At 37.4% G+C, this 24,727-nt stretch overlaps 1 protein-coding gene across 4 annotated transcripts in view; it reads right to left on the reverse strand.

Annotated features, from left to right (window-relative positions):
* The window catches only part of LOC124162852, a 269,833-nt gene that overhangs the window by 241,342 nt on the left and 3,764 nt on the right, over nt 1–24,727 (reverse strand). For 3 of the 4 annotated variants that reach the window (XM_046539526.1, XM_046539529.1, XM_046539528.1), the window contains exons 4-7: nt 21,779–21,898; nt 1,426–1,463; nt 895–952; nt 259–447 (exon numbers count right to left, since the gene is read on the reverse strand). In XM_046539526.1, coding sequence (XP_046395482.1) covers nt 259–447; nt 895–952; nt 1,426–1,463; nt 21,779–21,898 — 405 coding nt within the window. Of the gene's footprint in view, nt 1–258; nt 448–894; nt 953–1,425; nt 1,464–10,730; nt 10,918–21,778; nt 21,899–24,727 lie in introns of those variants that run through there. The other variant, XM_046539527.1, reaches the window with a different exon arrangement.

The following is a 24,727-nucleotide window of genomic DNA, read 5'->3' on the forward strand; positions in this document are numbered from 1 at the left end:
AACACAACAAATTGTGCACTGTTTAATTAAGCCCATACTTTCTTCAGCTTTGAATGTTAAAATCAGTTTCATTGCATTAAAATAAAATAATAGGTGAATTAAAATGGGAAATTACCTATATCTTAGGCACGAGCATTCTAGGATATACATATATGCAATGATATTCATACCATCTGAGAATTTCATCTCATAAGGATTGTAAGTCTGCAATGTATGTACATACTTATATAAAGGGATGCCCCATGAGAAACTACTTACTACTCATTTTCTTTCTTCAGATTATCAAAGTTGGTCTGAAGGGAGGCATTAGAATCTTCTGAATTCTTTAAGATAGAAGTTAGACTAGAATTTTGCTCTTCCAGCCATTTCTTCTGCAAAATTAGCTCATGGTTTGAGTGTTGCAGTTGTTCTTTTGTACCATCTGAGTCATTGAATGTATTGAAATCGCTGAAAATAAAAATCCCAAAGTAGTTATAAATTTAAACAAAATAAAAAATTGTTTATAAAAATAATTTTAAACTTAGCAGACCCGCCGACAGTGCAGTTAGTTCCATATTTCCCCTGGGTCGCAGCACGACTATGCCAAGAGTTGTGTTTGAGGGGAGGGGTTTGAGGGGTAAAAGCATCCATCGAAGCAACACTCCCGAGCCAGAGATGAGCAACCAGTATATAAGGACCATGGATGATGCTTACGACTTTACCATATAAGAACCTAAGTTAAGTATGCACATGTATATTCATATTTGAAAATGTAAGAATTATTTCCGTACCAACCCCAAAATTTTCTTCTCTAATAATAAGATATATATTCTCAGTCTAGAAGCTATGATCCTGCATTTTCAAACTCATTACATATATTGCTAATCATATGTCCACTGGTAAGAATTTACTCACTTTACAGGTGATTTCCAAATTTTTTCACTATCTTCAAAAGAGTCACTCTCATCTTGATCTGAAAAACAATTATTTTCTGGCTTAGGTAAATCATGTTATTGGTTTAAATGTCAGATCGGTTAATATTAACCATAGAACTTAAAAGAAAACTATTGCTAGTCTCTTAAAAAATTGACATGAGACTGTTAAGTACCCAATTATAATTAATTTATGAATGAAGTAGGCATCTTACTAGGTTGGAACTTATCCATGAGATGCTACAAGGAATCATAAAAACATTTTTATAATTGGAAGCAATCAATGAATAAAAGATCTATAATCCAATAATACAGGCACATTATCGAGAGGTAACAAACTTATTTCTTTCATGAATTTGATCCACAGAACTTAAAAGTACTAAAGATGAGCATTAAGAAACAAGCGATTAAAGTTGTGGAACAGTTGACTCGTTACAATATCAATGTGCAAATTTAACTTGGAGACAAAACTTCAAGAGCTATTTTATCGGCTTTTCTCTCTTAATGATCTTACCTGGCACACTGGGAATTATCTCAATGTTATCTGCAGGCCTGTGGAAATAAATGAAAATCAAATATTCATGAAAACTGAACATAAAAGAAATATCATAAATTTCCACCATTGCATACTTCTCGGTACACAAAAATTGCTATTACACAAATCTGACCATTTAATGAAGGCCATGAATACTAATTTCCACAAAACCATTTGATTTTTACAGCACAAAAAGAAGTTATAGATGAAATTCAAGCCAAATAGATAAAATAAGTAATCATAGAAAATAACTTTAAATATAATGAAATGGAGATCTTAAGCACTTCAAAATATAGCAATTTATTTGTAAATAATGACATAGAGCTGCCAAGCATAATACTACATCTTCACGGCCATATAAATAATTATAATTACTTTCAATAGCAATTGAAAATCACAACCTACGAAAAGGTTATTTTTGACACCGCTGGTACGAGGATGCTCATCTGCATTTAGCTGAAATTTCTTAGCAAAAATTAATATTGTGTGGCTTTTATCAAAACATGCATTTAGAGTATGACTCTATACTTAAGTGAGGCATGGAAAATCACAGCAGTCGAGAATTCAAGGGTGGAGGCATTTGAAATGTGGTGTCACGCAAGAATGATGAAAATCAAATGGTTGACAGAGTGATCATTGAGGAAGTCCTCAAAGGAGTACGAGAGAAGAGAAGCCTTATGAAACTCCAACGAAGAAGGGGGAACAACCTTGAAAATGTAAGAGTTGGACCAAACTAAACGTTGCGGGGAGACATCCTGTAGCATAGGCAACATGGAACACAAAAATTGATGATAATGGCTTTTTAGGATGATAAAAGCATTTTGTACCTTTAATTTTTGTTTTGAACAGTTTTGCTCGTTTTCCTTAATAGATGGCCTACAAATCAGTATATTCTGCGCGTTATCCGTTAATGACAATCGGCTCAAAATATTAAATAGCCTCAGGTAAAAATTATTCCTCTTGGATTAGTGGGGAGCTCCACTCCCATTCCATCCTCCTCAATGCTGAGGGCCAAAAATGCGAGTCCAAAATAATCAAAAAATAAAGCATGTAAACCATATTTAAACTCTAAGCGCCGAGACTAAGGTGTCTTGATTAAAGAAGTCTGATCATGCATGGAACTATGATACAATATATTCCAAACCCTAAAATAAAATGCAAAAAGCCAATCAAATTTATACAGGCGTTTCATGCTATACCTTTAATTTTAAATTCGCCTCTCATTAATCAAATGGTATTCACATTTTTTCTGCGTTGACCGAAATGGAAATACAGAAATATATCTATATTTTCCCCTATAGCGAAAATGGGTATTCCAAAAGTGCAGCCTATTTAACATTGATAAATAGTGGACCATAATTTTGGAGGAAGTTTCAGAGAAATGACTAACTAGTGAAATGGGGCGGAAAATTTTCTACCATTGGCACATTTTGTGGTGATGCTGATGACATTGGATACTCCATCCAGGAGTTGATTTCAGTCCTAAATACTTTCCCTAATGGTAGAAATAGCAAGATTCGATGCAAGTTATAGTTTTTCAATGGAAGGGAAAGAAATTCGTTCCCTTAATAATACAATTCTTCATTACGCACAAATCTAAATGAGCGGTAAAAACAAGATTAGGCGAAAGCGTAATCAGGTTCACTGCGCCAGCGGGACTCCTGGGACGGCAAATAGTATTTGAATATCATCTTGCGCATATGCAATTGCTATTTCTTGATATTGTTGTTAGATGGGAAGATGTTTTAAAGCTAAAAAAATCAACGTTTATTTCGCTCCGAAAAATTGTCGGTCAGTTTAGACCAATTATCGAGAGATGGTACACTTTCTTTCATACATAATGCCATTTTAGAAATGAAAAGTATTTTATTCTTTCCCAAGACGCATTAAAATAGCGCAGGAGAACTAATGGGGTTCAATAAAGACTCACCGAAGATAAGGTCTGCAAATAGGACGAGTACGAGGAATAGAGAAACAATGTATGGAACTACGTAAAACCATTTTATTAGAAAACAAATAGCAGTTTTACATCCTATTATACATATTGCTATCAGCATTTTTCCGTTAGAGAACTGCAACCAAATAGTTCTCTCCTTCACGCAGTGGGGTAGCCAGAAATTTTGTTCGGGGGGTCCAATACCAGGGGAGGGGGATTTTTTAAAATCAGGATACTAAATAGAGGGTTTAACCTATTTTAAACACTCCATAATCGAAAAAAACTTCATTTTCCAAACAAATCTTGGGTATATTCTCGATTTTTCAATACTTTTTTTATGTAGCAAATTAATTGTCATTTTGAATTTCGGGGGGGTCCTACCCTCCGGATCCTTCCCCTCGCTACGGCGCTGCCTTCTTACGCTTCTAAAGGGCTCGTCGAATGAAGTACATAATTTATTATGCTGCATCACAATCAGTTTTCTCCAGCTGACGCTTGGTTCCGTACATCTATTAAATTGAATGCGAAATGATAGTTAAAAATCCATTAAAAAAATAAATAATCTTTCTCTCAGTTAGAAATGCGACGATATCTATGCAAGAAAGAGAAATCATCGATCACTCGTAAAACTGAAGCAGCTACCATTTCAAAAATGGAAACTGCAAAATTGTAATCGCGCACTTCCACGTACCAGCAACTGACTTGCGAGTAAAGGACAAATATAAATGGTTTAATAAATAATCAGTTCTTAAAATACCGGCTTACCATTTTTTATGCCTAAATTCTGTGTAGCGGATCATACAAGAATCCAAAATAATTCAGAGAAAATGCAAATACTGTCTGACTTCAAAAAGTTGCATAATAGGCAATCGTTTTATCGATTAAAATTATTTATCATTTGACTAAAAGCTTTGAGCTTAAGGAAAACTGGTATGATTCCTGATAATGAACTCCTTTCTACAAGGGGCATGTGATAAGTAAGGTCTCCAAAGCCTAGGCGTCGCCGCATGCAGCACTACGGAAAATCCCTGCCGTTTTTATTGGTCATAACCCCTGGCCGTCGCATAAACAGTTCCTCATTACTAATATAATTATCAGCGCAGCACCCATTCGCGATGAGCGTCCCGATTACTGCTCCCGTCAAGTGTGAACTGCGGTCTGTCATAAAAGTTTCTGCATAGGAAGATGGTTGCTCTGATTATAATGCATTGCCAATCGGAAGAAGTGTGTTGTCCAAAGTGCATAGACTTGAAAAATGTACGAAAATGGTGTAGAATATACACTGCTTGCCACCTCAACGTTCATGACGAGCAGTGTAAATCTCAAAATCAGTGGGCAAGATTATGGCTAACGTCTCACGGGACAGAAAATGTGTCCTGCAGGTCGATTTCATGCTCAAGGATACAAAAATCATCCATGAGAGGCGCAATGAGACCCTAAGCAAACTACGAAAGGCTAATCAGAACTAAATACGCGGCAAGTTCACAAAAGGCGGTCGATTGCACCAGGACAAGGCGTGATGCCGACAAGGGACCAGGATATGGCCCACAAAACTGCGTCACTCATCGAGAAATTTGGATGGAAGGTGATTGATCACCCACCAACTACTACTCCCTGTGAATATAAATTCCTTCGGACCCTAAAAAATACTTGGGAGGGCGACAATTCGCGAACGACGACCAGTGGCGTAGGCCGGGAGGTCCGGAGGGTTACGGAACCCTCCCCCCGACATATATAAACACAATTATTTTCCTTCATAATAGAAAAAATATTGAAAAACCATGAATTTTCAAAATATTTCTTGCAATTAGTAGGTACATATGTACCCTTTTTTCTAGAAGTTCCCCCCCTGATTTTGGACACCCCCCCCCCCCCCCCCCCACTGACAACGATGATGTTCAACAAGCGATTCTTGTCTACCTACGGGAAGCTGGTTCGAGCACGGAGTACAAAAGTTCGTCTCACGGATGCGGAATGTCGACAAGGACTACTATATAAAAAAAATACCTCAATGCTCAACGTTTTTAATCATGTAATAAGCACTGGCAAAAAACTTCAGCAACTATGAAAAAAAAATTGGAAACCTTACTCTTCATAATCCCCTCATAGTAACACTTACGCATTATGTGATGAGTGCTTCAACCACGCTCATTCCTTAGAATTTAAATGATCTTTTCCCTGTCCCTAGTAATCGACCATTCACTCCACATATTATGTTTTCATAACCGGACTGAAGCGGAATATACTCAAATTTTAGGATGCGGGCGAACTGCATTTGAAATGAGCCTTTTTTTTGGTCAGGTTGATCAAACCAGCCCACAGATCTGGGGCCCGCATCTGATCCACGCAATAGTTTGGGGCCATTTACCAGGCAGGGAAGGATCTAATACTATCACAAAAGTAAGAGCAGTAAACAAGGTAAGCCATGAAAAAGCTATTTACCTTTCAAAGCGGAAATGAGGGAGAATTAAAAAATCAGGGAACTATGAAGAAAAAGGATTTATTCTTTGATAAAGTGAAATTGATAACAGGTGACTTGATCAAAAACGAAAATTTTTAAGGACATAAACCTGAACTCCAGCTAAAAAGGTCGTAACTCATGGATATAAGTGCGCAAGAGTTAATCCAAACTACTGTAGATTCTGAAAATTTCAATTCCCTAACTCTTCCAGGTGTGGTTGGAAATGTAATTATGGAAATTATCAAAAATTTAAAGTTTTAAATACGCCAAATGAGTTGTATTCTTAGGCACCGACTGTTATGCGATGCAAAAAATGATATTTCATGATTTCTCAGTGAAATGTTTTCAATCTGAATGATACGCTAAGAATCATATTCCTTATAAAGACAGCCATCAAATTTTCAACATTTTTTTAATACAACATTACCCTCATACATGATTGCCTTGCACAAATAGAAAATAATTTCACGGTAGGACCCCATATTGCTTGTGGAGAGTGCTATCTATAATCAAAGTGGATAACAATAAGTGCATACTGCATTCGTCAATAAAATAAGAGGCCCTAAATTTACTTCCAGCATAAACTGTTACTTCCGCAATCCTTACTAGGATTGAGGAAGGGGAGGTTTCAGCGACATATGCAGATGAGAGGGATGTATAGGAGAAGAAACAAAACTTCTCATCCTTAAGCTTGTATTCAGGAAAATAAAGGAGAAAACTAAAGTGGAAAGCACATTTCAACTGCCAGAATTATTAGAACGATAATAGACTTCATTGCAAAAAATGAACAACGGCATACATGTGTTCTAATTGACGTAATCACCCATCATCGTTCAAGAAACACAGACTTCCAAACAGGTTTATCTTGTTGCATTCATATGACGAACGTTATGGTGCAAGCAGTGATGTCGATTCAATTTCATGGGGATTCCCAGTTTTTTCATTAGGCGAGGGAAACAAAACTTCGAACGGATATAGGACAGCGTAGTGTACATACGGATATCACTTACAGACATTAACTTGCATTAACATTTTGGAGAGTGAAAAACACATATATTTGATAAAAATACGAATTATTATGTATTTACAGGTAATTCGAAAATCCCAGGAATAGATTCCATCCTCATTTTTTCTTTAAAGCACCAGATTCACGCTCCCTGTAAAATATTATTCCCCATGAAAAATTCTTATATACCCATTCTTATGTATCTTGACCACAAACTCTTCGAGCAAAAGGTCATACTTTTGGCTACAGTCCATGCAAGGCAATATTACGTTCTAATGCGTTGGGAAGTATTGAGTTTTTTATTCTCTCCTAAGAGACAGCCTCATATTTATTTCTTCTTGTCCAAGATAAATGGGATCTCAAGTTCTTAAAAAGCTTCATTCTCCAAAAAATTTCAAGCGAAAGATTCTGTTTCGTTAAATTTTTAAGATTCATTTGGGCGTATAGAAAGAGAATCTTCGGCTAAAATACCACAGTTGCGTCAAAATAATAATTCTAAAAAAATAACGAAATTTTAAGAGCTAACGATTGACCATATGAGGAAATATAACCAAGTCATTTATATCCACCTCAATGGAAAATTTGACAGCGGAAAATTCCAACATATGCAATTATACTGGACATAAAAATGAGAGCGATATAACCTCCAGTTCTCGCAAAGCTCGAATTTACGAAAATATTGGTATTCTCGCGGATCTTACTGCTATAGCATTCATGAAGGAAAAATTTTTCCCTCACTTATCGATCACTACTATACCGATATAGTAAAACTTTCGCCCCAAAAAATAACACGCTGAAAGATAAAATAGAGATCAACGAAAATGAAAGAAAAAACTTTATTATGTTCACTAATATATTTGAAAAAAGAACGACCAGGGTTTTTTAACTCGATAACTTGGACCTGACCTGTGGCGTAACAATGGGGGGTGTGTGGGGGGGATAGATCCCCCCTCCCCCCCCCCCCTCCAAAGCCTCAGAGAAATAAAAATAAAATTCAAAAACTATTTTCTAGTTTTGACATACAGTAAATTTTAACATAACCTCTTAATGAAACCAAAATTTTAAGTGCAAAAATTAAGTAAAATGTATTTGCAGGCATGTCATTTTTCCTAAATTTTCCCATACGGAGGGGGGTGGGAGGTCGCCCTTCCTCATCTCCCCTCATACCCCCAAAGCATATTTCTAGTTACGCCACTGGAACTGACGATATAACCATGTTTATGAAACTCGGGTCATGCTTTTTTCAAATGTATCAGTTACCCTTACAAAGTTTATTCTTCCATTTTCCATGGTGGAAAGGTTTCACTATGTTAATCCTAAAACCATCATTAATAATATAGAGATCGTCATGTCCCTTTGTGAAGTATGTCAGAAAACGAATTATGTCTGCCCAGGAAAAAGAAACTAACTCACATTTGAAACAATGGCTGAATCACACAGTCATTCGCAATTCGTCAATCGCTGCCACCTTAACTATCACAAGAAGGTATGATGATTCCGAGGCATATTTGCATCCGTGCATAACCTTGAATTCAGAGGCCTAATAAACATCCCGGCGTCTCCACCTTGTGCCGCACGTACACCGGTAAATAAAGACGTTAGCAGACGCGCTTCTTATAACGCGATTATCTAGAAATGCCATGACATTCATGGATTCACCCGCATGTTTTTGTCCTGCTCGTACACATCGCACTCCGTTTAGTCAAGATAATCAGTATGAAGACGCTATGAACGAATGAATGCATTGTGTAACAGTACAGGAAAAATGTTCCATAACTGTCATCGACGTACACAAATGATAAAAAATGCTAAGTCCGATTGCAGCGAGGGACATGTTCAACTGCTTCATGTAAAGCTCAATGTGAAAAAATAATATGATAGGCGTGATAATGGAAAATACTGATACAAGCTTTTCAAAGCGAAGTGAATTTTTCAAGGTTGAGACGGCAAACATTTTTTGCCTCGTCTTCTTGATTAAACAGTGACACAGTATATTCCATACATGTATATGATCCATGTGGTGGAGGCGGAAGTTGACACATATTTCATGTATCATAAGTCCGCCAGCAGCATGCTAGGCATACAATTCACTACAGTAACAAATCACCAGTAACTACCAAATCAAAAATTTTAACCTCAGTGGAAGCTACCTATCTCGGCATGGTACGATGATACTTAAGTTTAAATAAAAGAACCAACGACTAATCACCACAACGAAGAAAAACTTTTATATCCGATGTTCATTACAATATTGAATTAAATAGCTGCAACCTATTGTCGAATAACAGAAAAATTCTTTCCACTCGAAAATACAACTTTTTACCACACTTCAAATCAGGGCTTTTACAACAGAAAAAGCTAATAACTTTACCTTTCGGATTTTTTTTAACGACAGAAAAAAAATTTCCAGATGAGTAATCCAACCAGCAGCTTCATGATTCAATGACTTCTTTTAATCATTATAACTCTGAATAATTCGCACAAATCGTCATTTGGAGAGATTCTCGCAAAAACAAATTTTGCGTATTCACAAAAGGAAGAAATAAGTACGATCACATCTTTTCGTAAGTAAATAAAGACTGCTGGTGAAGCATAAAAATTGACTAATCGTACTGATCGATACGAATCTCAACTATTCCTTCCATTATATCATTTCGATAGCATAGTGATAAGTTAAAGTGTTAATATCAGCGTGCGGAAGTTCAACACAGTCCTCCGCAGAAAATATTGCCATTGCAAGGTTCTTTCTAATCAAAAGTTTTCAACAATCAATCAATTGAATCCAGTTAGCTCATTTACTGAAAAAGTAATATTTACGAAAGTAATTGATGAAAATTACAAAAATAGTACCACATGCAATTGAAAGGTAAACATAAATGTACACAATCTCCAACCTGGATATTGACGATGCCAAATGCACCTTAGGCACGAAACATTTATCGATTGCATCACCTCTTGGAATACATTCGACGGTAATACGTATTCACTTCAAAAATACCTTTCAGAAAAACTTGACATCCTAGCCATACTTAAATCTGAATTTTGTAAATTTCTCATTCGCAAAATATTGCTAGAAAAGGGCTTCAGGAAGTGTTTACTACAAAGAATGGAACGCAATTCTCAACAAATAGACATCTCACTCATGACGGAAACAGCAACGCGCCCTAAAGGCGTTGCATGGTTCTTAATTTATGATAAAATACCCCGCAAAATCCAATTTCAGAATGCCTGCGGGAGTCGGCGGTCGTTGATTACCATCAACTTTTCATTTTACAAGAGGTGCCGAGGCAAGGCGCCCTGCCGTGATGCAGAACTTATGTTGCGAAGATTTTTTGTTCTTGGTAAACATTTCACATCACTAAAGTTTTTAGTGTGTATTTCACATCACAAAGAACGCCGGCCAACAAACTGAGGGCGTTCATTCACTGTCACTGACACCACATTTATTAATCATTCTCATAAATTTAACCCTTGCGGGCAAAGGTATTCCTTCCCCGCATGCGGGCCATGGCCCGAAAGCATTACAAAAATTCGTCGAAAACACTCGGTAAAATAAGCTCTTGACGACACTATACAGAGAGACGCCCAATTTTTAAATATGAAGCACTTCAACTTGTAATCCACCAAGACCACCAACAGAAACACTGATGACAAGTAAGAGGGAAAAAACTAGGTTACTCGGGCACCACCGACCTTCAGAGAACCAAAACAAGCGATTGTCGGGAAAAAACACTGGAACATGATAAATCCCGCTTTTGGTCACTATCTTTTCAAACTCCCAAAATTATTTGGGGCGCCTAAAACAACACAAACAAAGACACGAACGGCGGTATTTAAACTGCTGCACAAACTAAGGTTGAAATAGAGAGAACCACACTTACGCGCACCAATAGGACCATCCGGGAGAGGCTCGGCCCCCGAAGGCCATCTTCCGCTGTTCGTAAGACTCCCTCGCGACCAAGAACGCGGTAACACGACGACTGCAATGAATGGGACCGCTTACCACGGCCTGCGTTCCCGCATCCATATGGAAATGAACGCGCAGAGCGACCACACCACCCGGCCGGCAATCGAGTGTCTTGAGCGATAAGGTTGTTCGGTGGTTCGTTTCTCTATCGGCCTTTGTATCTCTGGGAGGGAGGAGTCGCGTAGGAGAGGGGCTGGGACGATAAGGAACTAACGTTGAAGGAGATAGGTGACTGCGTAGGTGAAGGAAGGACGGTAAAAAATATAGGAAACCATGTTTTGGAGGAAAACCTGGCGTTTTCCCGTAAGTAATTAAAAGGCCATTTTACACGGGGCAAGTGATCGCGCAGATTATAACTGCATTAAGTTCTTATTATTGCACTTATGCATAAACGAAATTAGAACGGGCTATTTTCCATCTCACTTTCGTTCAGTATAAGTTCAACTGATTCTAGCGTTGCCTATATAATGGGAGTTCGACACATTGAAATGAAAGGTATTTGCATTTTTCCACAATAATTTACCAACTCGTGAAAATTGAGCCGCAACTTTCATGTATTTCTATTTTTATAATGCTTAATGAAGGTTTTTCTTGGCTTGATAAAAAACCCTTCTTGTTCCGGTTCAAGATGATTGCTCTGTGAGCCGAAACGCTTCGTACGAATCAAATCACTGTGGAAATGTGCTACTACCTTTCATTTCAATTTTTCAAAATCAATTTCATTCATTCTCTCATGCGTTTTAGCAATTCACCGCTTTTCATGTCGCAATTTTGACTGCGCCTTCGTACACACGTCAGAGAGAGCAATTACGTACCCGAGTAAAACGGCCTTAAAGCTACTCGGGTCCTTCACTAAGACTTAATCGTGACACATTTTCTTAATTCGGTAGATGTAAGGGAAAGATAAGTTACGACGAAAAAAATCATTCTTCATTCAGCAATTCCCTCATAATTTAGAAAAAACACGAATAATTTGCCGCTCGCTTTTATGAGTTTTTGATATTCATTCAGCAATTCCCTCGCACTTTAAGATAAATAAAAAACACGTAAAAGTTGCCGCTCGCTTTTCATGATAATGTGACGTCATTAGAGTTTCGGAGAATTCATTCGTTAAAGTATAACCGCTCATTGGAGGAAAGAAGTGCTCACGAGAGTGTGGAAAAGAGCATTCCACGCGAAGATGATGTTGCGACGCCTAAAGGCCGTTTTATACGCGACACGTAAATGCAAAATCTGACGTGTGTACGAAGGCGCACACAAATTACGTCGTGCAAAGCGGTGAATTTCTAGAACGCATGCGAGAATGCAGGGATGTGAGAGCGTATATTAGCCCCTGTTCTAATTTCGTGCATGCATTCGCGCAATTTCACGCCATAATGCAGTTAATTAATATATTTCAAACCTACGCAATCACGTGCCCCGTATAAAACGACCGTAAGGGAGAGATGAGGTACGACGAAAAAAACCTTCGTCCAGCAATTCCCTCGTAATTTAAAAATAAAAAAAAACACGTGAAAGTTGCCGCTCACTTTTCATGAGCATGTCTCGTCAATAGAGTTACGGTTCATTTATTCGTTAAATGATTACCGCTCAATGGATGAAGGAAGCGCTCACGATAGTGTGGAAAAGAAAGTTCCACGCGAAACTGATGTGCGAGGTCTTAGAGTTGCTGATCCACGGTGACCCGCTTGGCACAAGTCGGTGACGTTAACAACTATGAATGGCTTAAAGCCACATATTGTTCGCTGCGAATAGCTAGAGAAGTAGGTGACGTATCAAAAAACGGAAGAGTACGGGTCACTTTGTTTTTCAATCTCCATCACAAAACTGAAATTGGTGATCGACCCCATCATCTAGATCAGTGGCGGATTTAGGGGAGGGGTCATAGGAGTGATTACCCCCAAAAATTTCATCAAATTTTTTAATTTTTTTAAGTTTAATAGTTTTTGCATCCTTGTAAAGGAGTAAATAGAGTGTATATTCAAACGCACGGGTTCAAGTCCCAAACGTGAGAGAAATTTGAGTCGTAGGTATTTATCGCAGAGCGTAGCACTCCCTAATGTAAAAACGTCTCTCTCTCCCGCGGGGTATTCCATACCTCCCGGACCCAGGTCATGACCCCCCTCCCCCGAAATTTGATCCTGAATCCACTCCCGATCTATATAGGGAAGGTAAGAAAGAAGAAACTGGATCGAACGGTAAAAGGTGACCCCAAAAAGACCTACAGCCCACGCATAAGACTTGAATACGAAGAAAATTTTTAAAATTGCCTCGAGGAACACCAAGAAACAAGTGCTTGGGACTAGTGTCGTAACTAGAAATATGCTCCGGGGGGGATGGAGGGCTTTGGGGGCGGGATGAGGGGGTAAGTGGGGGCTACTCCCTCAGGGCAGTTCATGAAAATTTTTGAAAATTAACATGCCTGAAAATGCATTTTAAACCATTTTGGTTCTTAAAATTTAACTTTAAGCAGATATTATAAGCAGTTATTATGTATCAAATCCAGAAAATATTTTTTTTATTTCTCTGAGGCTTTGGGGGGGATAAATCCCCTCATCCCCTCCATAGGTACGCCACCGCTTGGGACAAGTAAAGTAGGAAACAAGGATGAACAACATTAATGAACAGAAGAAACTAGGTTGGGAAAGGTAAAAATGGGGGCTGTAGCAAAACACAATTAGGATCCCAATACTAATAATGAATGAAGATAATAAATATTTACTCACCCGATCATCATCATCACTGATCAAAAATCCTAAGATTAGTTTGACGCAACTCTCCACTCAATTCTCCTCTCAGCTAATCTTTAAAAACCTACGCATTTCTTCTCATTCACATCCTTCTTTACCTGTTCCATGCATTTTGTTCGAGGTGTTCCTTTTACATTCTTGCCATCTACTTGTCCCTCAATGATTGTCTTCATCAAGCCAACATGTCTCAATTCATAGCCTATGAGGTTGTTCCGTCTTCTTATCAATGTTTTCATGAGGCTTCTCTTCTCTCTTACTCTTCCTAGGACTTCCTCATCACTAACTCGATCGATCCATTTGATCCTAATCATTCGTCAGCAGCATCACATTTCAAAGGCCTCTATTCTTGCTTCTGCTACTTTCATTATCCATGCCTGACTTCCGTAGAGAAGCATACTTTAAACGTAAGTTTTTATAAACTGTTTCCTACTTGTATGTTTACGTTTACCGCCGTAACTAAATTTCTCTTTTGGTGAAATGGCCTATTCTGCTGATAATTTCTATCTTGCTTCTTCCGTCGCTAGTTGATATGCGATAATTACTAACAATTGAATGCCAATCCATTCCCACAGACTCCGTTACTTGGAATACCTATGCATACAAATTTGATCATATCAATCTGTAAGCTATGCCTACCCTAAGGTTATGGCTGAAATCATAATTTTTTCGAGGTGAAAAATAAGTAGATTCACATCCAGAAAATTGTGCTCGAAGTGGTACCAGAAATGTTTTTCATTTTGACATTTAACCAAGGGCAAAATTAGCTTGGGGAGGAAATATCTTTGCATTCAATCACGCGAAAATTTAAAGCTGTAAATAGAAATCGTTAGGATTAACAGAGAAGAAAACGTACGCACAAAAATAACCTTTGGCAGAAACGTGATATAAATGGACATCTTTCTTACATCGCCCACGAATGGGAGGTAATGAATAGATAAGGAGGTGATGGCAGTAAAGTCACATGCTTAGACAGATTAAAGACTCGAATGAGCTCAATGAAAATGAGACGCGGAAAAAATAGCCGGTGTGTCAAAAAAAAAGCCTTAACCAACACAAAGACCAACTTAGAGCAAAAATCACAGAATAAATATTTTTGTTTCAACGAAGACCAATATGTTTGATTCGATGTGTGCTTCCCACGTAAACAATAAACCTTATACATAAAAGGCCACATCTTCTAGAGTTTTCCACAATTTTTCAAGCATATTATGGGCAATTATCTAAGTCGCGTGACCAATGCATTCTCTGCAAAGACGCACGTAAGTAAAACTGAGGAAAATAATAGAAACCCTAATATTGGCGTAGAAAACTAATTTCCAAAGTTTAAAATATATTGCTTAGGTGGGAGTTAGCTTGAAGCAGTTCTGTTAGGTTAGTTACTAGTTGACGAGACGGTACTTGAAACGTTGGCCGTTATAAAAACATTAACCCGGTGGGAATCCCGAGAAAAGTTTACCCACCAGGTTAGTTATTAGTTGGCTCTGGTAAGGTTATGATTAAATGAGATTTTTTCACACATTATTTTTTTCCGTAACGTTTAGCAATTTAAATTTTTTTTCAATAGAACAATACAAAAACCTCGCAATTAATTGCAAATAATTACAATTAGCAATCCTGCAGGATTCCTTTCTAAAGTGACGTTTCAGTAACAGTATCTCGTCTCAGATAAAAAAATGGAACGTAATTTGGAAAAATATCTCTCAAAAAAATAAATAATAAAAGACTAAAAAAAGGCTTCTAACCTAGACCCGTTCCTCAAAGAGTCTGATAGCCGCTCAAAGCGGCACCTACGCAGATGAAACGCCGCTTATCGAAAGTTATAATCAACGATCCACATCCAATATTTGGAGAAACAGATAAACTATCACATTATTGCACGTAGCAAATTTGGACCATTTCAGGGTCAGGTTTTTAGGATTACAAAGATCTTTTGATAACAATGACGGCACGCATATGGAACAGGAGTTTACCTCAATGTATATCTGAGAAGCTATAATACTTGCAAAAAGATATATGCGGGCCAATACAGTACAAATATGTGTAAACTGATGCCAACGCGATCGAAGTTAACCAACACAGGCGCGCAGCTAGGAATTAAGGGGGTTTTAGGAGCAACTAATACTGGAGGGTATGGAATACGGGAGGTTCAGGTGCCCTCCCCAAGAAAGTTTTAAGATAAATGGTTCTAAATGGTGAGTTTTACGACTTTCTGAGGGATATTTATTAATTCCAGCACTAATCTATAAGTAATATTTATCCAATTACATAAAATGGATTAAATTTTAAAGTATCTCAGAGTTCTGGGGGAGGGGGGTTTATTTATTTTCATGATATCTAATATATGTGATCGACGTTGACAAACAGAATGAGGTAAATGAGGAATTTTCTGTTGACTTAAATAGTTGAAGACTTATCTATGAGAGGGTCAATGAAGACTTAGACCACAGGCGGATTTAGGAGGGGATCACAGGGGTCATGACCCCCACCAAATTTTATCAAAACATGTTACTTTTTATTGATTTAATAGTTTTTTATTCTTGTAAAGGAGTAAAGAAGGTGGATATGCAAGTACAGAAATACAAGTCCCAAACGTGACAGAAGTTTGAGTTGTATTTATCGTAGAGCGTAGAGCACTCCCTACTGTAAAAACGCCTCACCTCTCTCCCGGGGGTATTCCATACTCCACGAACCCAGGTCATTCGTCCCCCCTGAATTTGATGCTCAATCCGACCCTGATATGGGCGTTATTTTGCCATCGATGAAACCAGCGTTCAAAAAGTCAATGACGTAAATAAAAAAATATTCAATAATTCTGGTAGGGTTGAGATTATAGGTGATTTTTCACGCGCTATTTTTTCCCGTGACAATTAGCAATCTAAAGTTTCCAAAATAAAATTCCCACTCAGCACTGAAATAATTCCAATTAGCAATCGTAAAGGATTCCTTTCTCAGCTCCTAAATAATATTAGCTCTATCAAACTCAGTAATTTGACGCAGCACACTTATGTTGCATCACTCACGAATAAAACATTGACCATATTTTCAGTTATAAACTAAGTGATTTAAGAATAAAGAAAATGCTTCCTTCCATTTTCACGGGTGATATCAGGATGCTTTCCGAAAAAATATACGCACTACCGTGAAAATGCCAGTGACGCATCGCAAAGTGGAGTAGTTTCTCATGCCTAAACATTTGCAGTGCCATTTAAAAATGAGGAACGTTACTGATTTAATGAATTTTTAAAAAATGTTAACTAAACTGCAAATTAGCGATAATATTTTGCGTCGTTTCCCATGCCTGTACATTTGCAGTGACATTTAAAAATGACGAACGTTACGGATGTAATGAGTTTTTATTTAATGTTGTCTAAACTGCAAATTAGCAACAATATTTTACGTAGCTTTTCATGCGGACCTTTGAAGTAACATTAAAAAAAGAAACGTTACTGGTGAAATGAATTTTTATTTAATTTTATCTGAACCGCAAATAAGATAGAATTTTTGAGTTCCAAAAATACAAGCAATTGAAAATGAAGGTTCCACCTCGGTCCACTAATCGAATCAAATTTCGAATTAAATCCGCGATTTATCCGCTAATTTCTTCGACTCTTAATGGATAACTGTACGCTCGATAGCCTGGGCTCTAAAAATTAGAGGAGAAACATTACTTGGTGTTATTTAAAATAAAAAAATGGTGGATGGGTAGGAATATCCAAAAGTAACTCTCTATAACATCTTTGCAGCAAGCGTTAACATAACTGAACACTATAATGTCAGCCTATTGTTTTCGTTAATGATATTTAATGACCCGGAAAGTTTCCTCTGAGAACTATTAACGTGTTTCACCAGTGGCGGATATAGATGGGGGCGCGGGAGGCGCGCGCCCCTCCCTTGCGGGTCCGGCCGTATTGCCAAACATTGCAGAATCACAATTGTGACTTTTTTATATCATAAGATGGCATTGTCTTATATACGTGTATAATTACTTTAATTAAAATTTTATATTACTCTGCCTGTGACTTTATTATTTTTTAACACGATAAAAGTAAAGGCAACTCAATATATCTTTTGCACCCCCCCCCTTGAGTGTTTTCTGTATCCGCCACTGTGTTTCACCAAGTATATCCTTGACATTTCATCGCTTTGTTATTTCCTTTCCGGAATTAAACCATGAATCACTTTTACTTCATGTTATCACTCACTCATCCGCACTCTTGCGGCTTTATATCATTTCGGCGGAGAAGGCTTTATCTCGTCCTATTGACTTAAAAAGATCTTTTGAAATCTACAGTCTAAACGTCTTCCCGTTACCGGATTTATAGCCGGCTTATTCCCATTTAAATGTATGTATTTCCTAGTGATTCCTCATCTTCGATTAGGTCCTTATTAGATCAAAATTAGCTTAGTATAAAATGAGCTAAGCTACGTTTGATGATTCACTTGTATGTACCTACTTCATTGCGGCTTTAACTTGAGTTTTCATCCAGAAAGAAGTATATTCGAACTGAAAAGGGATCAACTTATGGATACCGTATACATTTTTTTCTGGCTTGTTTGGTGGAAGTTCGATCTATCCATGATGAAAGAACTTAAATGGTAATTTCCTCACTTTTTAATTCCAAAAATCTACAACCGACCATTGTTTCAACACAATGTGTCATTTTTAAGTTTTTCACACTTGAAAATGACACAATGTGTTGAAACCATGGTCGGTTGTTAAGTTTTGGAATTAAAAAGTGAGGAAATTACATTTTTTTGTGTTCTTTAATTATGGATAGATGGACCTTCTCGAAAATGCGCATGGGAGTCGATGCAATGCCAAGCTTTTCGCCTAAGGCCTACGACGATTTGGGGAATGGCGATTCAGACTAATATGTTGCAATAGAATAGTTGCTATCTCCACGGAGGCCCACTGAGAAATTGCGCGTCATTCTTCTTAATTATTACGAAAATAAGATTTGCAACAGCACCCAGACTCTAAGGTAAGTAGGTAATTTGAGAAGGTGACTGTAAGCTCAAGGCATATACGCAGAAGGAAAGAGTAAGGAATGAAGGGAAGAGAGAAACCCGGCGTAAGAAATAGCCTACTCTCTGCGAAAAAAGCCAAGGGGTCACTAATTCGACAGAAAAAGGGTTGCACGCGAGTGCTTTCCGCAAAGCTCTAAAGTAGGGATATTAGATACAAATACCCATTTAATAACGATAAACAGTACCGATTCCCCTACCGAAAAAGAAGAAAGCTTCAGAATGCGGAGATTATAGGACTATCAGCCTTACTACTCACGCGGCGAAAGTGGTACTGAGGATTTTTAAACAGATAAATGGAGGCGAGTACAAACGAGTATTTGGGTAACGATCAATTTCGTTCCTGAAAAGGAAAGTTAACCAGTCAAATAATAGCGGTTATGAGGAACCTGGTGGAGAGGAACCTAGAATATATCCAGGACGTGAATGCTTGCTTTTTTGGACATTGAAAAAGCTTGTGATGCGTCGCAAAAGTGGCGTAGTTTCTCATGCCTAGACATTTGCAGTGGCACTCAAAAATGAGGAACGCTACTGGTGCAATGAATTTTTATTTAATGTTGTCTAAACTGCAAATAAGCGAGAATATTTTGCGAAGTTGTGATGGTTTCAGCGACGGAAAGAGCGATGGGATTCTCATCCTTGGAGACATAGTGGAAAATTATCACGTAAAAAGGCCATTTTTCCGTCATCGTTAGAGAAATCGCTGGAAAATATCGCTCGAAAGTGACAGAAAAAATGAACGTGTGATTCATGCTTTAGCGAGGGAGGGGAAGGAAGAGAATAGTATTTTTAGATATAATGAATGGGGATAGGACTTGTTGCGAATTGAAGAGGAATATCTATAAGGGAGTGTAGACTACGGGAATACTTCGTAAATACTCGATGCAAACATACTTAAACCGGTAGAATAATATCATGATTACCTTAAGGCCTTTTATTGCAATATAAAATGGATGAAGATTTAATATATATACCCAACCCTCATTACCATTATTGGTACAGGAGAATATATTTCAAAAAATAAATAATTACTCTTTCAAGTTACATTTATTCATTTTTTAATGAAATTTTTACTTCTTCGATGTTATTTTAGTTATTGTTTGAGCTTAATTAGAAGTACAAGATACGCATTTTTTTTCTGGAATAGCGTTATTTATGCATCAAAAATAAAAATCGAAAGCATCTTTAATTACAATTAAAGGGGGTTCACAGCACAAAAATGCCAGTAACCCAGGGTAAAGAGAAAGAGAAGGTTGACTTTGATATTCACTTTGACAACAAGATACCAGCGCTATCACATGAGTAGTTATGAGTGAAACTCCAAGATAAGCATATTGAGCTTTTTTTATTTACCAAAAATAAAAAGAGTGATAAATTACTTTTGGATTTGTGAATGTATGTCAATAAACGTGTTTGAGTGTGTGTCATCATATGTCTATCTCGCTAACGTCAAATTAGTTTTAAAGACCCCTACAGGAACATTTTTTCATCGAAAAAAGGTTAGAACTGAGAGGATAAATAGGTAAGTCTAGTATCCTTTGAATTATGTTTCCCCTCGGAGCGTGTCAACATGTGTGCCTGATCTTCAGGATGTACAACCGCAGAGGTTGTATGACATGACGTGACTAACTGTAATGAGAAAACGACGCAAAGGACGCCTCGAAAGCAACCGAAAGTAGCACTATGGGGTTCGGGAGCATGATATGCACCTATGTACTGAATGCGGTCGCAATCCATGCAGCCGTATGGAAACGTAAAGCTGACAGACAAACAGACATCCTCTTTCATTTTTACAAAATAAAAAATAATTACAATAGTAGATGATATATTTACTTAGCGCAATTATTTTATCATGAATAAACTAATAAGCGATTCAAACATTTCATACATTTAGGTGTATAAAATCAGGGGCGCAGGTAAGAATTAAGGCTTGGGGTGGTTTTAGGAGCAAGTAATACTTAGGAGTGTGGGGGTATTGCATACCCGCCAGGGAAAGCAGGAGTTGCGGGGTCGTCCTCCAGAAAAGTTTTAAGGATAATGGTTCAAAATGGCGAGTTTTACGGCTTTCTGAGGGATATTTGATTAATCCTAACACTATGCTATAAGTAATACTGATCCAATTAAGTAAAATGGATTAAACTTAAAAATTTCTCTGAGCTCTGGGGGGGGCGGTTTTATCCCCCAAAACCCCCCCTCGCTGTGCCACTGCATAAAATATATCATGTCAAATATTACATATTATCTTTAGCTTACCATATCTCAGTCTGAACTTAAGCCTCTCGTATTCTGATTACCTCATGGAAGCACCTAGGAATTAAGGCTAAGGGATGTTTTAGGCGCAACTAACACTGGAGGTATGGGGGGTATAGAATACCCGCCAGGGTAAGTGGGAGGAGCTGGGGCCCTCTCCCAGAAAATTTTGAAGATGAATGGTTCAAAATGGTGAGTTCTATGGCTTTATGAGTGATATTTTATTAATCCTTACACTATTACATAATTAATCCAATTAAGTAAAAGGGATTGAACTTAAATATTTCTCAGAGCTCTGGGGGGGGGCCTTGCTGTGCCACCACATGGAAGGACATATTTCCTCTGATAATATTGCCTGCATGAAATATATTTCAAAAATACCTTCATGAATTAGTTAACTCCTAGCAAATTTAGAATTTTTGAATAGGAGTTACCATAAATAAACAAAGACTATAACAGGCCAATAATAAAATACCTCAACCATCCACAGATACTCAAGACTGAAATATTTCATAGATCGACACATTGTAGACTAGTACCACTAATTATAAATGCCAGATAATGAGACAGATGAATACCAAAATTTAAAAAATTACCTGAGCAGAGTGAATAAGGAATTAGATTCTCCTCACAAGGTAATCCCACTCTAAGTTAGACAGTAAATGAATTTTAGTGCATATATACCAATACCAAATAACTAAATGATAAGGATGCATATTATTACAAAATTTACACTTGATGAATTTCATTAAGCTTCAGTAATCCTCTTAGCTCACCTTTTAACTAATAGCATGAGCACTGAATCCACATTTAGATAAGCTAACTGACTATGAGTGGTCACTTCCATGGACAAAAATATCTTGCTAAAGCGGAAATATTATTGCTCCTCAAGAGAAATTTTAGGCTAAATAGCTAAAATCTCTTCAGCTTCACTTACTTGTGATCAGAAATTTTCTTTTCCCATTCTTCAAGAGCTTTCCTGAACTGATATTTATTAATTTCAATGTCAACTCCTGTGGGATCCAATAATTCATGGAGTTCCTCCACCAACTCTTTCCTGTAAGATTCCCCACAAGCACTTCAGTCTCATGAGTTCAACTTAAGAAAAACAGAAAAAATTCCCAGTATAATTAAATAAGGAAATATTTTTTGTAAAGTCAAAATGTTGAGACCTTGAAACAATCCTCCAAGCGTTGGGTCTTCTGTGCAGACATGTGTCTAATTTACTCAATTTTTTTCAAATTCAAGTAGGTATTTTCCGCTTAATATAAACACCAACATTGAGAAAATGCTTCCCCTCCAATGTTTTATCGGCCTTTCATATCACATTAGTTTCAGTCAGTATTTCATTTAAGTATTTACATATGCATATAAACAATTAAAATCAGTACTAGAAATGATATTGATCTAATTTTTTAATGTAATTATTCTCAGTTTGCCATTGACCCCATGGGGTGATGATTCAATGGCAAAAGTATTTTTTGTATGAAAAAAATATATTTTTATTCAATTCCATCTTACAGCCGACAAAACTTTGGCAAGCACATTGAGTTAAATAAATTGTCAAGAACTCTCTGGTGAAAACATGACAAAAAAAATTAAAAATAGTAAAAAGTGATATCTGAATGGTGCTGCACATTGATTCTATCACCTGAATGAATGCTTCAGGATGTTAGCTATTTAAACAAATCATTGCAACTACAACCCAGTGCTACACCCAAATTAATCTCTTATAGCAGCCCTGACCACCATCCCTTAATACTATATGATAAAATTCTAATAACCTTTGCTTCACAAGTTGCAGTCACCTGGCTGTAGCAAAGCCTCCATCAGCAGGGTATTAGCCTCGGCCTCAATCAAAATTTTGTGGGTGTACCTCAGCTATCACAAGATTGGATACAGCTCTGTCTGCGAACATGTTATGCACACAGCTGTGTGGACTCATATTTCGCTGATAATTATAAGAGATTTTCTTGGACAATTACATTTTTCAGAGCCAACTGCTCTTTCAAGAGCAAAGGCCTACCACGTAGGTTTTATTCAAGTGGGTTTAGTTCACAAGGTCCACCACAAAAATGTAACTATGGGAAACACTACAGTTCAGGTGTAAATACAGACTAGTAACAATAGAAAGCAGGAAGTGGATGCTGTATATGAAGAACTAGAGTAACAGGTAAGAAAAATAGAGTAATGATGGGAAAAGAAACCCTGCATTAGCAAAAATTTTTTTTTCAGTAAAAGATTTGGATTCCAAACTCAGATTCTTCTCATTTGTGACATAAAATTTTGATGCCATATTTTTACAACTCCAAGAACCAAAAGAATACTGCAAGAATCAATAAAGTCTAACATTGATCATTAGCATTAGTTATATAAACATATAAATTGGTTTTCCAACAAAAAAGTAAAAAGAGAGAAAATTCTTGCTCAAGCATAATATTTTGAAAATATTCTCAGTGACTTCACCCTATATGAACAAGTATTTAGAGGGCAACTATTTTTTATGATTCCTCCTCATTCATGTACAGCTCCCACATTTGAGCACTTCTGTTTGATAAATGGACACATAAAAGTTAACCCTTTCCAGACGGTGGAGTTCTCCCCCTAGCTTGACTGCTGTACTGAGCCCCAAGAGACTCTTCCATCCCCTCCGTACAGAGTATTTTTCAGGGCATTGCTGTACTGAGCCCCAAGAGACTCTTCCATCCCCTCCGTACAGAGTATTTTTCAGGGCATTCGTTAAGAAGGGTCTCGCTGATAATCACACACTCTCAGCACCAACCTTTTTCGACCCTTCATAGTGGGGACTCCGCATTATCTCAGACTCTGAGGGTAGTAGGGCTCCCTCCTTTCAGGGTTTATAACCCTACCAGCAGCATTGGTTTGTGGTCAAACATGCTTTGTTTATATGAATTAGCTATATGGATAATTGTTGCTTGAACATAAATTGCAGACTTCGAATTGAATTCCTTGTTTGATTCTGAGAATTGTCAAATTTTGAAAGAGGCTCTGCCGTCAATATTAAGGCATTTAATGCAGCAACAATTTCCATATTGGTTTGAACGTAGGTTTTCGCAGCGAGAGGCATCGTTGCTAACGGCTTCCGGGTGCAGCTGCGTGTTGCGCTTTGTCGTGCAAGCTATGCATCCTGCGATGCGTCCTGCAACGGTCGCGAAAGCTTGCACGACAAAGCGCAACACGCAGCTGCACCCGGAAGCCGTTAGCAACAATTTCCATATTGATTTTTATACTGAAATCAAGATAGAAGTTAATATGTATTTATCGTACAATTTTGTTCAAAAATTGTAAAAGCTGCTAAAAAGACAAATAATTAATTCTTAGTTTCTATTTTTTGAGAAAGGAACAAATATTTATTTTGCGAAATGACTGGATAAACAATTATGTGACCACAGTCCCTTACCGCTAAGAGGGGTAATAGAAGACCTGTTGCCTGCTCCTGGATTTCAAGGGTAAAGCCTAAGACCTGCTGTGTTGGGTCCCAAAACAAAGACATCACACACTCGCGACTGTCATAAAAAGGGGAGAGCTAGGAAACGTACATATTTGACATTCGTTCACCTGCGTAGGATAATCTCCAACGAAAATTTCCGGCTTTCATCTACCAGGTCAACAAACGTCCAGATGCATATTTTCGTCTTTAGTAGGGAAAAGGTTAAAAACAACATATTGATCCTATGTAACATTCAAAAGTAATCACCATGGCATAAAATCACAATGAATTTTAACCTTTTTCGGTGGGCTGAAAAGGATTTATAAATAATCACTGATTTATGAGTAATTGATCAGTACATATTCAATTGGTAACTGGCCAATTACAATCTGACTTAACTCAGAACCTTAAACAAAAATAAATGCAGTAAAGGGG

This window comes from Ischnura elegans, chromosome 7 (genome assembly GCF_921293095.1).
Source record: "Ischnura elegans chromosome 7, ioIscEleg1.1, whole genome shotgun sequence".
NCBI lineage: Eukaryota > Metazoa > Arthropoda > Insecta > Odonata > Coenagrionidae > Ischnura > Ischnura elegans.